The following is a 14,109-nucleotide window of genomic DNA, read 5'->3' as shown; positions in this document are numbered from 1 at the left end:
CACTATTCATATCGTTTCAATGCTCCCTTAGTATCCAACGATAAACGGCAGTATTCGTTTCACATATGACACTTACAGCGCCATCGAACTGGGCATAGCCCAGTCGCTCCGTTGAATTTAGGAACGATCAGGAATATAGCAGACGGATCATACTGCCACAAACGTAAAGTTGTGATCATAACGTCGTAGGTCATACATTAGTTTCTGACAAATGGTGATTAGCTACGAGCCTCGTGTTCGGAATGCATACAAAGACAGAGCGGACAACCCTCGAATAGCTTCCGATCCAGGAGCTTGGTTCATGAACTCGACTCGTTCTCCCAGGGTCATTAGAATGTGACGAGGAAGCTGCCCGTAGAACAACCACCGTTACGGAAAAATAACTCAACCAGCCAATTACGTTGCGTATACTTCTTCGATATATTACCAGGAGCTAATAATCAACTCTTCTTTAACCTTGTTTGTTCCCTTAATTCATTTCGCAGGTTCACGCCAGTCGGAGTTTGTTCCCTGCTGTGCGCGAGGATCCTTGAAGCTGGTGACATCCTTCTGCTTTTTCATCAAATGGCGCTCTTTATCTTGACAGTCGTATCTGCTCTGTCGGTCGAATTGTTCGGTGTACAGCCGATCCTCTACTTTGTTCTAACACGAGGCAATCCGTTCAAGCTTCTCTTACAGTTAGCCTATCCTGGCATGTGTGCCTTCGTTTGTGCTGCCAGGTGCGTCTCAAGGACAGGGAACAGTTATTCTTTATTAATGCGGATAGAGTTGTTTCAAAGCCATACAAGCTTAGTGCTGTCTAAATTACGATAGCCATTATTGAACTTCGCTTTTCACAGCGCTCCGGTGATGCCCCTGATGCTGCGCGCACTGGAAGACAAGTGCGGGGTGGACAAACGTGTAGCTAAATTTGTAATACCCATCGGAGTCACTGTGAGTCGTGTACAATGTACTGGTTTATCGATATGGTTTTACGCAACATAGGTGAGCGGCCGAAAATACCCAGCATTGAATCAATAATAGCGATCAGGTCTACGGGCCAGCAGACATCATAGGTACAAACTGAATTTCAATACCGCCAAGTATCGACACTGCAAAGAGGCGTCCTTGACACGGCGGTAATTGCATTAAGATGAATGTACCTATATTATTTTAGGTAAACATGAACGGAACAGCCTGCTTTATCGCGGCTGCGACGATGTTCATTGCCCAGATGAACAACATCTCCCTTGAACTGAGCGACTACTTCGCTGTGTTGTACGTATATCGTTTAGTTATAATTTATTCTTTTATTATTTATTTGCTAACACTAATCCATAAGTTGTGCCACTTCAATGTCTCTTCTCGTTCCGAAGAAAAAAAAGGACTCGATTTCTCAGAAAATTCATACACTTTTCGACCTAAACGCTGTTTCTATTCTACCGTAGCTATTTTACTCGCTGCACATAGAAAATCATTTTCAGTGAGTATATTTGTTGCATTGAAAAAAAGCACGGGGAGGCGGGGGAATGGAGGTAGGGGCTAGCGAAACTACACTGTCAATTGCTTTTCTGTCCTACGTCTATATTTGCAGAATCACCTCAACAGCCGTATCGATTGCAGCTACCTCAGTGCCTTCAGCAGCTCTCTTCCTTATGGCGATGACCCTTTCGGTCATCGGGGCACCCCTCAGCGATGTCAGCTTACTCTTCACCACTGAATGGCTACTGTATATATTCAATTTTAGATCAAATTTGAAGGGTACTATTGAAACTTAGTAATGAGAGGTTTCACATGTTTGAAATAAAGCGCTAAAAGTCAATCTATATTATTTTAGAAAGCTTCCCTAAAAACCATCATAATCATTATTCATTGCCTTTCGTTACACGCACTAAGCGCTATGTCTAAATGTCGATACGACTCATGGAATGACTGTGCAAAATAAATCATCATGGGAACGTGCATCATGCCGGTTCTATAGTGCTTTAGCCTGCATAAAAAATGGCCATGCTTGTAGAGAACAAAAGCTAACCTTAATAACTGCCTGTTACGAGAAACTCTGTCGCGTAATGCGGATCGGCGGCCTACCGACACCGGTTTCAGTATTGACAATTTTTACGTCTGTCTGTCTTTAGAATCTTGATCAGTTGATTACTAACGATGCGGAATCGTTCGTACGCGTATCGCGATCTGTGGCATCTTTTATAGGGATCGTTGTCGAACCGTGAACAATTGCTTGGGCGATGGCGTAACAGCTGCTATTGTTTCGCATCTTTGCGATCTCAAAGGCGAACCTGACGACGACAATGGAACTGACTGCAACGGTGTCGATGATGGCTGCCTAGATGAGAAGAAGTCTAAGGTAAGGGCAACGCAGCTCACGAGGGACGAGTCCCCGAACCTCGTCAATTGTTTCGGCGTTGACCTCTATTTCACTTCAGATCTGTTTATAGAGTAGCTACAATATTTTCAAGTACAATAGCGCTTTCGATGACATTCGTCGGTTGCCAAGACTCAGGATAATTATTGTTAGTATTAGTTACTCTACGCAATGCAAATGTTATACGCTGAGCAACGAAATGAACCTCTTTCTATTATAACATTGAATACGCTGGTAGCATTAGTCCAGCGATATCCCTTTTGATTGATACTTGTTCACATGATTTAGGCTCAGACAGATGTACGAGGCGACTCTTTCAGGTAAAGCTTGGACAAAACTGTCGATCAGGCTGTCTTACACTAAGCCAAAATAGCCTTGAGGTCACAAAGTCATAAAACTGTGTCCTTTAAGTAAGCGTTTTGAAAGCGACAATGGCAATATCCATTATTGCAGGTACGCGTGCATAAATTTCCTAGATAACAGCTGCTGTTACTGAGGGTAGTAACGGCTTCAACCCTAACGGTATAGAGGGTCAAATCTATGTCTATTTAAATAGCTAATCTGCAAATCGATATGGCATAGCGACAACTCAGAAAGCCTTCTGAATGTTACCTAGAGAACCGCGTTAGGCATTAGATCGATGGAAAAAAAGGTTACTGATCTTCTTTCAAACAAACCTTGTATGTATTCATTCTTAAACAGATCACTGAGGACGCTCCGTTAAATTGCCCTCCAGTCTAACTTCTCGGCTCGAAGGTATGACGGAACTGTATGAAGTCATCACTGAAAACGATACGGCGGCGAGGCGAATCGAAAGTCAACACCAACTTCACAACAATAATAGCAAGAAAGGAAATGAGCCCTAAAGCTATTAACAGGCTCTCTTAAAGCCATCCATAAGCTGTAATGTTCGCGGGGACATGCAAAAAAACCCTACTATATGAAAACAAGGTGACACAATCTGTACACAAGCTAATAACCATACATTCACAGAAGAATGTACACCCCGTGAATCTGTACATGTACAACAAGAATCATCGGCTTTGTCTCAGCCCTATTTCTGATGTAGTTTTGACACTGAATTGAAGATCGGAACAGAATTTTGTCGAATGCGATACCTTCTGCAGATTGTTCTCCGCTTTCAGACCCCGCGATCTCTGATCAGTACTAGTATCCAAATTGTCAAGAGTCCAACAATTGCCATACCCTAATCCAAAAAGGAAACATGTTTTGACGCAACATGTTTGCATCTTGTCGTGGTTCTGGCCCAATCTCGGCTAAATAAAAAAACATCTTCAGTCCCAACAACGACGTAGTAGAGCTGAGTCCTAGCCACGTGGCATCTTTGTGCCAGAGTACTTCACCGTAGAAACTTCAGTACCTTGATATTCCAATTCATCTATCGAGTTTATTATTATAGAGCACATTCGCATAACGTTCACGCACGGAGTTGAACTGGCACAACTAGAAAATGTGAACTAAAGACGAATAGATGACACTGATAGAGGGCAACTGTTCAATTCGAATCTAACTAACATAGTAGGGAAGTCTACTTCTGACAGGGTAGACATATGGGGATTCGATAGCGTTGACATTTTTGATGTTTTTAGTGCCCGTGCCATGTGGTCGATTACGTGGTAGGCTGGTGGCGACCGTAGCATAAAGAAAGGCCTTATAGGAGACCCCTCGACTAGACTACATAGGAGCTCGCGGTTGAGGGGAAAACCAATAAAACAAAAGCTTTATAACGCGAATGGAAACTCTACAGTGGCTTTGGTGGGGTTTACAGTAATAGTGGGAAGCGACGTTTGAGGAAGAGTTTCTGAACGGGACTATAGAAGTGGCCTGCATCGGCCGAAGCTCTCTCTCTCTCTCTCTCTCTCTCTCTCTCTCTGTACACCAAAAACTGTTCTTTTGAGCGCGATCGAGTGTCTCATAATTGCGTTAATTTCATTTGCAGTGAAAAAGGAACTTAAACCCGAAAAGCGAGTGGTACAGCGGTTTTGGCAATACAATTAATGCCCTTAGTTGGATACGGTCTTCCTGTAAAATTAATTGTGCCGAAAGTCTCCGGTCTACTTTCGGACAGCACCTTAGTCAGTATAACAAGTATCTTTTCTTACTAACTTAAACGAAGAAGGTACTCTAGACTGATCAAACTCTGATAATAGTTTTCAAATGTGATAACTTTCTAAATTAAACTTATCCTATTTTCAGACGATAGATGGAAGACTGAAAAGTATGTTTTAATAGATATTGAAGAGCAATTTATACAACCATATATATATATATATATATATATATATAAAGCAAAAAACGTGTTCTATAGACACCGCGCACTGCTATTTTGGGAAGGTCGAAAAGCAATTTTACATCGCGTTCAGCCAGTCGATGTATCCGAGATTTTGAGGACAACGTGTAGCACTCGATTGCGCCAGTATATATCTTAGAGAGGGTTACCTTTGTTGAAAAAGTGCTCTCCACGATCCCATGCGGGAATCGCTTGAGGTCGGTTAGTAATAGTAGTCACTAGACAATTATTATTCAGCATAATGAATATATCATTAATTCAATATAGATGAATGTAGGATGAACCTAGTTATAAACAGATGCTTTCACGCCCCGTAAACGTGCTTGTTTCTCCTGTGAAAGTCTGTACGGTCACTTTGTTTAAATCAGAGATCGTCGTTCGGCTGAATAAGCATAGGTATCATAGTGATTAGAAATAAATGACGAGCTTATTGTTGTTGAGAAGATATAGATATTGGTAGTGTAAATTGAGTCTAAGATAAATTAGGCCTATTTATTGAAAGGTACAACTACGTGGAAGAATGCTTCCCCTTTTCAAACAATAGTAGCTATTCTTATATCATATGATAGAAAGTAACTAGCTTAGAGAACAACAATAATGAGTCATACTTCTAGACTACTTTCGTGTAATGTTATAAATAAATAAATAAGCAGCAAAGCGGTAGTTGCTGTTTAAAAATTAATAAAAACTTACTAAAACGCCATTAGTGAAGTTCCTTGACTTTGAAAAAGTAAAAGGTACAGTACAGGAAAAGTAAATACAGTTCGTGGATTTAGTTCTGTTTATAGACTTTCGATGAGTATTGATTTTTGTACATAAAATTCACGTACGTAATAGCATAAGGTGGTATAATTTCTCACATGAAGGGGGTGTAATTGCTCAGACTTTCAGGCACGGCCTGCTCGGCCAGCTCGCCTGGAAGCAACAGTCTGCGATTTAAAATCGCCTGAGAGGCGGTGGTTGATCTTTTGTTGCAACGAAAAAGGCGGGCTGCCTCATCAGCGATCCTTTTGAAGATGTCGTTCGCGAAAGAGTTCGATCTATATAGTCTTCGAAGAGATACCGGTGGATCCGCCCCAAAGATTTGGTAGATATAGGTAGAGAAAAAATCTTTCCTACCGCGCTGCTTTTTTCTTGTCTATGGCACGTACTTTCTGCTGGATCTTTCCAGTTTTCTTAAGTTTTTTCCTTACGGTGCATGCGGTGTGGCTTCCACGATAAAACCAAGTGATTTGTACCTCGGAGCAATTTGATGCCGAACCGTAGGCCGCATCCATTGGGAAAGACAGCACGATCAGGTCAAGCCAGCACTAAGTGTATGTAAAACCCCTGGAGCAAGTTCAGTTCTTACTTTTATACGTTTCTAAATAACGTAATATTCGGACAAGGCGAAGACAGAGGTCAGGACCCAGTTTCACGAGTGCGCGGGACTTCAATTACCTGCCGGCAGTATCCACGGTCCGTTCCGCAAGAGGCACTATACCGAGCATGTTGAAACTCATGACTCCGTGTAGCCCACTGCCGTCCTTGGGTATATCGGTGCTGAGATTCTCGAACTGGCTAATAATGCGGCTCATGACAAGGTGAAAACCAAGGTCATACTCCGTTACCTTTAGTTGGTCATCCGTAACGACGAAGAGTTGAACAAGGTTCTCTCTGAGTAACCGTCGCCCAGGGTGGTGCGCTACCTAACATCTAGGCTGTCTTCCTTTTTAAGAAGAGAAGGAAAAGCCCAGATCAAAACTACTGTCTCTTTTAAAAAATTGTCTTTTTCTATATATACACTACATACTACCAGATTACACGATGATAGTATTTTTTTTTATCTTATCATAAAAACTTATTGTACACGTATACGCATTTTCACAGGTTTAATGAAAAAATAAAATTGGAGACATATGCTGACCTTTAAGTGACTAAAGAAGTTATATGCAATCTTTAATTTTTCATTGAGATTATTCAGTCAGTAGTTATACCTTTACAGTCGTTTGTAGACCAAATATCTAATGAACGAGTATTCGAAAATTTAGCGAAGTCAAATGTTGGAAGCCTCTGAAAGTTGGCCATTGACTTCTAGTGGGCATACACATTCCTCCAACTTAGATTGTTTGACGCGCCAAAAATGATCCGACGAGTTCACGTAATTCCTACAACGATGTCCGCAAAGGTTGCGTTTTGTCTGTAGGAGCATCTCGCTAACTAGTGCTTTTGCGGCTACCAGCTGTTTCTCCTCTCTTTTTGTCAACAAAACTCAGTAAGTACCGTGACCGAAGCACCCACTATTGAATCATGGTTTATACGAAGCAGACCGCTTTACTGGGGGACAAGGCTCCACGTAAGTAACTGGCTACCAAGGCCGTGGTAAGTAGACCTCAACTACCAACGGTGTCAAGAAGCTGCATCATTACAGGCCCGGCACGATCGCTCTTCGTAAGATCCGTCCTTACCAAAAGTCGACTGAACTATTCATCCGCAAGCTGCTCTTCCACTATCTGATACGTAAAGTCCTTCAAAATCTTGAGATTGACCTTCGTTTCCAGAGATTGCCTGTCATGGCTCTGGCGTATCCACGAAGGACGTGCTTCAGAAGCTGAGTTATTTCACGGGAAAATGGCCCTTATTGGGGCCACCCACTTTCGATATATTGAAAATGATAATTATTGCTACCAATATATAATATACACAAATACATCGTGCAATTAAGATTGAAAAAATAATTCGTGATTGTTGAGGAACACGGCTTATTTATTAATCAATTAGTTACGGCTTATTCAGTGGTTTCATTGATGCGAACGTCGGGAATACTAACGTCCTGTTGACGCAGGGCGTCATACAATGCACGATACAAACGGATATTGATTAGATCAAGTATCTGAGGCAAGATACCGCGTGTGATGCAGTCCCGCAAAAGTTGGTCCCGCTCTTCGTTAAGCCCCAAAGACTCGTAATGGATCGCGCATCTTAAGCTGTTATACATGATAACGAATTTGATAAAAGTTAAATTAGATAAAATGCAGTTCATCATGGTCCTTAAATTAAGGAAGGAAGGTGAAACTGAGTACCGTCATCGAGACCTCGAAACAGCCATCTATTTTAGTGGTGTGAACTTCTTTCGCTAGTTTTCGACTGAACTCGATGTGATATATCAACCACTAATAGCTATTGATAACATCTTGTAGTAAAAGTATATGAATTATAATGTAGCTAGGTTATTCTTTATTTGAAGGTCTTTTGCTAATGAAGGCCATTACCAAAACGTTCGTTGTGTTAATTCTTTCGGTAATGCAGCGTGTGACTATAACTCAACGAGCCATGGGTCCTACGTTTGCATAGCATCGTAATCTTTCGAAAAAAATTACCTATCGACCACGAGTGCATTCATATGAGGCCGACTTCCAGCCGATTTAATCTCTTTGGCCTCGAATATTAGCGAAGAGTCCGCGAAATCCGCTGTAATGACTGGATGTGCTATATCACCACGCAGATTGAAGCCCTTAACTGATGAAGCATAGGTAGCCTTCAGTGAGCCAATATTAAGCTTGCAGGATATCTAGGGCACATTATATTTAAATCACAATATTAGTTTATTAGCGGCTTCCAACATGATCGGTGTATTATGTGTTAATCTTCTCACCCACGTTCTCGGTTGAGCTCGTGTACGTACAATGTACTTTTCAGCCGAAAAAAAAACACTTTTATTAGCTACGATGTTATATTACGGTTAAAAAAAGCATAAAAATTCATCAAAACACGGGTATAATACATAGAATGTAAACGAAACAGTTTAACTATTTTCTACAACTGTGCTTGTGTAACTTGCAAACTTTAGGAAAAGTGTCCTTTTTCAGTACATTCAAAATAAAAAAATCTTACCAGGATGCTGTTGGTAGATACAGTCTATTATTATTATTTTTGTTTATTTATTGGCTATACAAAGCCGTTTGCTATCAGCTAGGAGAATGATACGTGTCCCCGTGATAGGTAACGTATTTGCCAGAAAATGTTAGGGACACACTGTAGTGTAAGTTCGAACCCGGGCATTCCGTGCTGAGAACCAGCCATTTGATGGAATGTCCAACAGGAATATCAAACGCATACTCAAAACATACAAGAGAATGATATGTATAGCTTAAAAGTGTTTCGCTAGGGGTCTTGCCAGAAAACTCCACTGGGACACCTTTTACCAAGGTCTGAAGAAGTACAAAGAAAGACAATTTCAAACACTTAGCCGCATACCGAGGAAAAACGTTGGCCGAGGGTCAGCAGAAATTTCGGTTTGAAGTTATATTGAAATCAATTAACTTCAAGAATAGTGGCTCCAAGGCTTACCGGATGAGAGTCCTAGTCAATTTAGTTATCTTAGCAGTGATGTCTGATGTGCGTAATGTTGCCACTTATACCCCTCAAAATAATAGCCGTAACCGACGTTAGGGCATCCACAGGCTTGCAAAGGACAGAGGTCGTTGGAACAACAAGAAACGTCACAACAAAATGCTACTTGGGTAGGGTTTCAAGGTAGTACAATATATTGAAGATGAACACCATTCTATCCTAAAAGCATTTTGTTCCTTGCGTACCTTAGGTTTACAATCCTATTAAGAAACTGGCCAGATATAGCTCTCAGAAAACTGCGAGTAGAAAGTTTGCAAATAATCTTATGATTTCAGTGTAAACCGAAGACGTCAAAATTCTGCGTTAAGGTTTGTCAATAGTAGCTTTTAAACCTTTTTTTCTACTGTACACTCGCAAAAAAGCTAAAATCGAACGAAATTCCTTTTAGTGCAATACGGCAAGTCACATTTGTGGACATCGCTAGATCATTAATAAATTACGAAACCATCCAGTGTAAATATGAGGGACAAAATATACCTGAAGTGTTTTACAATGAACTCTTCAACAGCCCAAACGTATACCGTTTGACATGTCAGCAGCGCCTGTCAGCTTTCCCTTACTCTGTAAACTGAATATTTCGCTATCAATATCCATACCACAACGTAATTCCCATCGGAGAACGTAGGTTTGCAGTCACCCTCTCGCTTGACTTTTTGAAGTCCGCTAACGGTGCCTTCTGTGAAGTTGGCTGTCAGGTCCCGATGGGTAGGCAGAATGCCGATAAAGAGCTTCTTTTCTATATAACATGAGAAATCCCGCAATCGTTCAGCTCGATCAGGCAGCAGTTTCGGTAATCGAATTTCAAGAAGATTGTCAAGAAATTCGTTGGCTTCCAGGCGGGCGCTTATCACCACTGGGCAGAATCATGCACAAAGCAACGAAAAAACACCATGCTAAAGATGAGGTTGTACGTAAGCTCATTATTGGTCGATTGTTTTTTTTTTGGCAAATAGGTCTACGTAGTGCTAATATCGGCAGGTTATTGATCTAGCGCAGTCAACAAAATGGCTATTATATTGATATGATTTAAAGCAACCCTTCAAATTCAAATCATTTACGCACGAATATTGTTTGCATACGCATACAGCCAACCTGGACCCGTAGGGCTGGTTACGCAACGTAGAGTCATTTAGCTTTTTGGTGGGGTCCAAGTCGGGACGAAAATTGCGTTTACTAAAATACAGCCCATTGCTAAATTACTATTTCGTTTTAACTCACGTAAATCTTCAGTGGTTGCCGTGGTTGACGTCGTTATTAAAGTAGCGGCCATAAGCAGCGCGGTGCGAAACCCGATCATCTCGTTTGGAAGAAAACTCTTCATGACTAGCGTGCCTAAACAAGATAGTGGTAAGCTATTTTCCTTTTATCGTTTGAATCTGCTTTCTACAGTGCTATGAGTAATCTGTTCAACCAGTGATTTCCAAGACACTGTTCTTGACGACAATTCAATCTAGAAGAGGCACTTCAGCGTTCGGCTGGAAGTGCGGAACAGCAGTCTAACGGGAATAGCATAACGCCATGGCACTCATCAACGCGTTAATTGTTTCCCTTGTCACTCATATTGGTTTTTTTTAATCTGTTTGAGCTTAGCAATCGAAAGTACAACCGCGGGCAAACCCAAGTTGAGACCGATAACTTCTACTGAACAGAGGTGTGTCGCTGGTGATGGGAAAACTCCGCAGGCCCAATTCTACACGAGCATTGATGATATAACGAGACCGAATGAAAGCCGAGATTCAGCTTAGAAGATCATTTATCTAACCTTGTTTAAATATGTGATCTTCATCTTGGTATAATTTAGCGCTGATCTGAAGCCCATTTATTAAATTTAGGCTACGAGATTATATGATGAGAAAAGCCTTTCCCACTAAAAAGCTGAAAAGTCCTGAACTATCTATAGAATTTTAACACTTCTTTAAGCTAGGAGGATCTTTAACCAAATAATTGAATTTTACAAAAGCGACAGATCCATCAGATATCTAATTTAATCTAAAACAGACATGCGGTTATTTTTGAGGGTCATATGTTAGCTTCTGTATACAGAATCTGATTGTTACGTACTTACCAGTAATAGCCCTTTATCCTATTGAGAACGGAAGACTGAGGCGTCAAGAACCTATTTCCCACAAACGAAACGATCATGCTAAGGTTGTTGCGTCGTTGAACGTTTTCCTCTCATGTACCTATCAGCAACTAGCTCCCTCTCCCATGGGACAAAGGCCAATCAGTTTCACGGCCGTGTGCAAAACGATACGAAGGAATAAAGCGGTATTCTTCCATGCGTTGTCTACAAGTTTAAGTGTTAACAGCGCTAGGTCCATTAGTACCTGCGTTGCCTCTTAAATACATCTTTTTGTTAATTAGCAGGGCTGAAATGAGCGTTAACATCTTTTTTTTTGTAAAAATTCGCTGCTTAGATTGACGCATAGTAAGTTTTGACCTTTACACAAGGTTTGCTGCTCCGGTGCTTAGGGTCAACCTGATTCACAATAAGGGTGTTATATTATTATATATTGGTGTATTTTTATCAAAACACGGAGTGGCTGGATTTAAATAAGTAAATTATAATGGCGCTGCAGAAACAGTCAGCTTCCGCTCATTTTTTGTTAGTACCCAATAAATGTCATGGTCATTTCTGTTATTGTCATTAAATAAGTACCACTTACTACCTTGTAAACCAATTTCAGTTTATTTATAGTGTGCAGGTGGTATCTTTAAAGATGTTTGTTTCAGTACACTGAACCGCTTAACATCTTTCCACCTTTTTTTGTTCGATATCGGGGTACAAACTAGGGCGTATATTTCTACTGATTCTTTGATGAAACTTAACTACATCCAAATTATATCAGTGGCGTAATAACAGCACGCCACAAAGACATCATGTTAAATATGCCTTTCTAGAGGATTTTTAGCAAAGTTTATTTCCAAGTACTTAGAATAATCGTAATGAATATTTCGTTTTGTCAGTTGTTAGCAGTTACTAAGTTCTCCATTAAGTTATTGGGAATAACCATAGGAAAATATTTTCTTCCTGGGACACTTCTTTCGACCTCGAGACGTCCGATAACTGAACGAACTAATTGCTCCTATAGTTATCCCGCCATCTTTAGGTACATACACAAATCGAACTTACAATAGGCACAGCAGAACAGGAGGCTTGATCTAAAATATAAAGGTTTTAGGCTTCACGCTCAACACTACCGTCCCTCGAAGCAGAAAATGTAAGTCTCACATTCCCTTCTTAATATACTTCATGCCACAACTATGAACAGTTGATTAATAATTAATCAGTGATTGGGTCAAATGTTTGTTTTTTAGCATTTTTCAAAATCTATCATATAACATTTTCAATGTTGGTGAATTGTTTTAATATATTTATAATATACTTATTAGTCTATAGTAGAAATAGTAACAGAAATATTCGCCAGATGGCAACAACAGTCGTATATGTTTACTGAAAAGGCCCATAGTGCAGAACTTAATTACTATCTACGGGTTCGGTCCGAAAAATGGAAGCTTTTGGCTTAAATCGGATCAGCAGGGGTTTGAATTCATGCTCGAATGCGTAGGGCCACCTCAACTTCAGCCAAAATTTCAATAGGAATGCATAAAAGGATCTCACACAGATCTGCATAGGCACCCGTTCTTACCTAACGATAACGAATATGGGTGAGTAGCAGTATCTGAAATAAAATTTTCGCGTGATGGGTTTTTACTTGCAAACACCTTTTTTTCTTTTAACGAAGTTTTTGCATAAGAAAAGTAAAAGTTCTGGGCCTTGCATACGAAGAATGTGTTTAATCTATGAAACTGAAATGCATCCCACTACTTGGTTCCTGTTCGTTTCATGCAGAGCAGATCTTCCAAAATATTCGGTATACATCTTGTTAAGGATGTAGAGATTTGGCCGAAATTTCGTACTGAAGTTCGTACGCTGTTTTCCATGTTTTCAGCTGCAAACACGCATGTTGCAGGGTGAGTCCTATTTCAGTTTTAGTTAGACGTTAGTCGCGTATGCGAATTTCTTAACACGTTGACAGATAATTGACGTAAAACAGAAGATGGCTTATTTTTGCTTCCGATCTGTGAAATAGCGATGCATTAACATTTACAATATTACCGAGTAATGACCCTGATATTTGTGTCAACAGTGATGGAGCGGTGTTCAAATACGAGGATGCTAAGGGCAAAATAGAAGATGGACTAAATGAGATACTCGGAAAGATTGATGGCCATCTTGACCATCTTTACGACGGTTTGTGCATATTCACACTATACTGCCGTTTTAGCGTAGCAGTATACTAAGCGCTCGGGAAGTACTGCGTTTGATTACCGATGTGTTTCAGTCGATAGGCACATTAGCCACCGTTGGTCCCTGTGCATTGAAGCCCGTGTAAAGGCAAAACGTTTTATAACTGAAGAACGAATTTGTTATAACAGTGGGCAAAGCCAGTCTAGCGTACAATAGTTCAGGGGTCATTTACGTCATATTGGATGTGGTAACTTTCTGTAAGAAGTCTGTCTTTTTCGTTTCAGAAATGATGGCTCGGTCTCTAAGAAGACGCGCCACATTTTTGTCAGAGTGCATACAGGCGGAGATAGTGCGCCAAACAGACCTTATGCATCAATTAGCACACCTCAACGTGGTCCTGCAAAGGTTAAGTGTCAATCAACACCTACAAAGAGCGAGATAGAGCGATATATGTAGCCGGAATTAGAATCGATGAATACCATTCGCAGTGAAACAGCGCATTTATAATGGAGATAAGATATACATTTGTGGACTTAAATCTTAGAATCGCCATTTTTCATTACGCAATTTTAATTAATCTCCAGGAGGATTGAGCATATACATGATGAACGCGGTGACGAAAGTTCCTTAACGGCTCAAAATTCCACCGCCGGCGCTGACGCCGAAGAAAGCTTTAAGGACGAGCTTCAAATCGAAGACTGTAGAGAGGACCTGGAGGAGGTTCCATCATCTGTAGAGAAATTTCCATCATCTGTAGAGAAATTTCCATCATCTGTAGAGAAATTTCCATCATCT

The 14,109-nt window shown here is 40.6% G+C and overlaps 2 protein-coding genes across 7 annotated transcripts in view; one reads left to right on the top strand and one right to left on the bottom strand.

Moving 5' to 3' along the window:
• Positions 1 to 5,373, top strand: part of LOC111272203 (putative sodium-dependent excitatory amino acid transporter glt-6) — a 30,979-nt gene extending 25,606 nt beyond the window's left edge. For all 5 annotated transcript variants that reach the window (XM_022853508.2, XM_022853510.2, XM_086973198.1 and 2 more), the window contains 6 exons: positions 486 to 719; positions 840 to 933; positions 1,157 to 1,257; positions 1,574 to 1,708; positions 2,188 to 2,341; positions 3,062 to 5,373. In XM_022853508.2, the coding sequence (XP_022709243.1) occupies positions 486 to 719; positions 840 to 933; positions 1,157 to 1,257; positions 1,574 to 1,708; positions 2,188 to 2,341; positions 3,062 to 3,100 (757 nt within the window). In that variant the 3' untranslated portion in view covers positions 3,101 to 5,373. The remainder of the gene's footprint in view (positions 1 to 485; positions 720 to 839; positions 934 to 1,156; positions 1,258 to 1,573; positions 1,709 to 2,187; positions 2,342 to 3,061) is intronic.
• Positions 5,374 to 7,394: 2,021 nt separating this feature from the next.
• On the bottom strand, positions 7,395 to 11,244 carry LOC111272207 (uncharacterized). 2 transcript variants are annotated; one of them, XM_022853518.2, is made up of 5 exons: positions 11,128 to 11,244; positions 10,281 to 10,394; positions 9,659 to 9,915; positions 8,030 to 8,220; positions 7,395 to 7,636 (listed from the first exon to the last, which is right to left on the bottom strand). In XM_022853518.2, the coding sequence occupies exons 2-5, from the start codon at positions 10,381 to 10,383 to the stop codon at positions 7,438 to 7,440; spliced, it is 750 nt and encodes a 249-aa protein (XP_022709253.1). In that variant the 5' UTR covers positions 10,384 to 10,394; positions 11,128 to 11,244; the 3' UTR covers positions 7,395 to 7,437. The 2 variants fall into 2 exon arrangements, with proteins under 2 accessions (XP_022709253.1, XP_022709251.1); XM_022853516.2 differs by lacking the exon at positions 11,128 to 11,244 and having other exon boundaries at positions 10,281 to 10,414.
• Positions 11,245 to 14,109: the final 2,865 nt, after the last annotated feature.

The sequence above is a fragment of the Varroa jacobsoni genome, unplaced genomic scaffold (genome assembly GCF_002532875.2).
Source record: "Varroa jacobsoni isolate VJ856 unplaced genomic scaffold, vjacob_1.0 contig01777, whole genome shotgun sequence".
Classification (NCBI taxonomy): Eukaryota; Metazoa; Arthropoda; class Arachnida; order Mesostigmata; family Varroidae; genus Varroa; species Varroa jacobsoni.
Note: the sequence above shows the minus strand (reverse complement) of the source record. Positions and strands in the feature narration are given on the sequence as shown.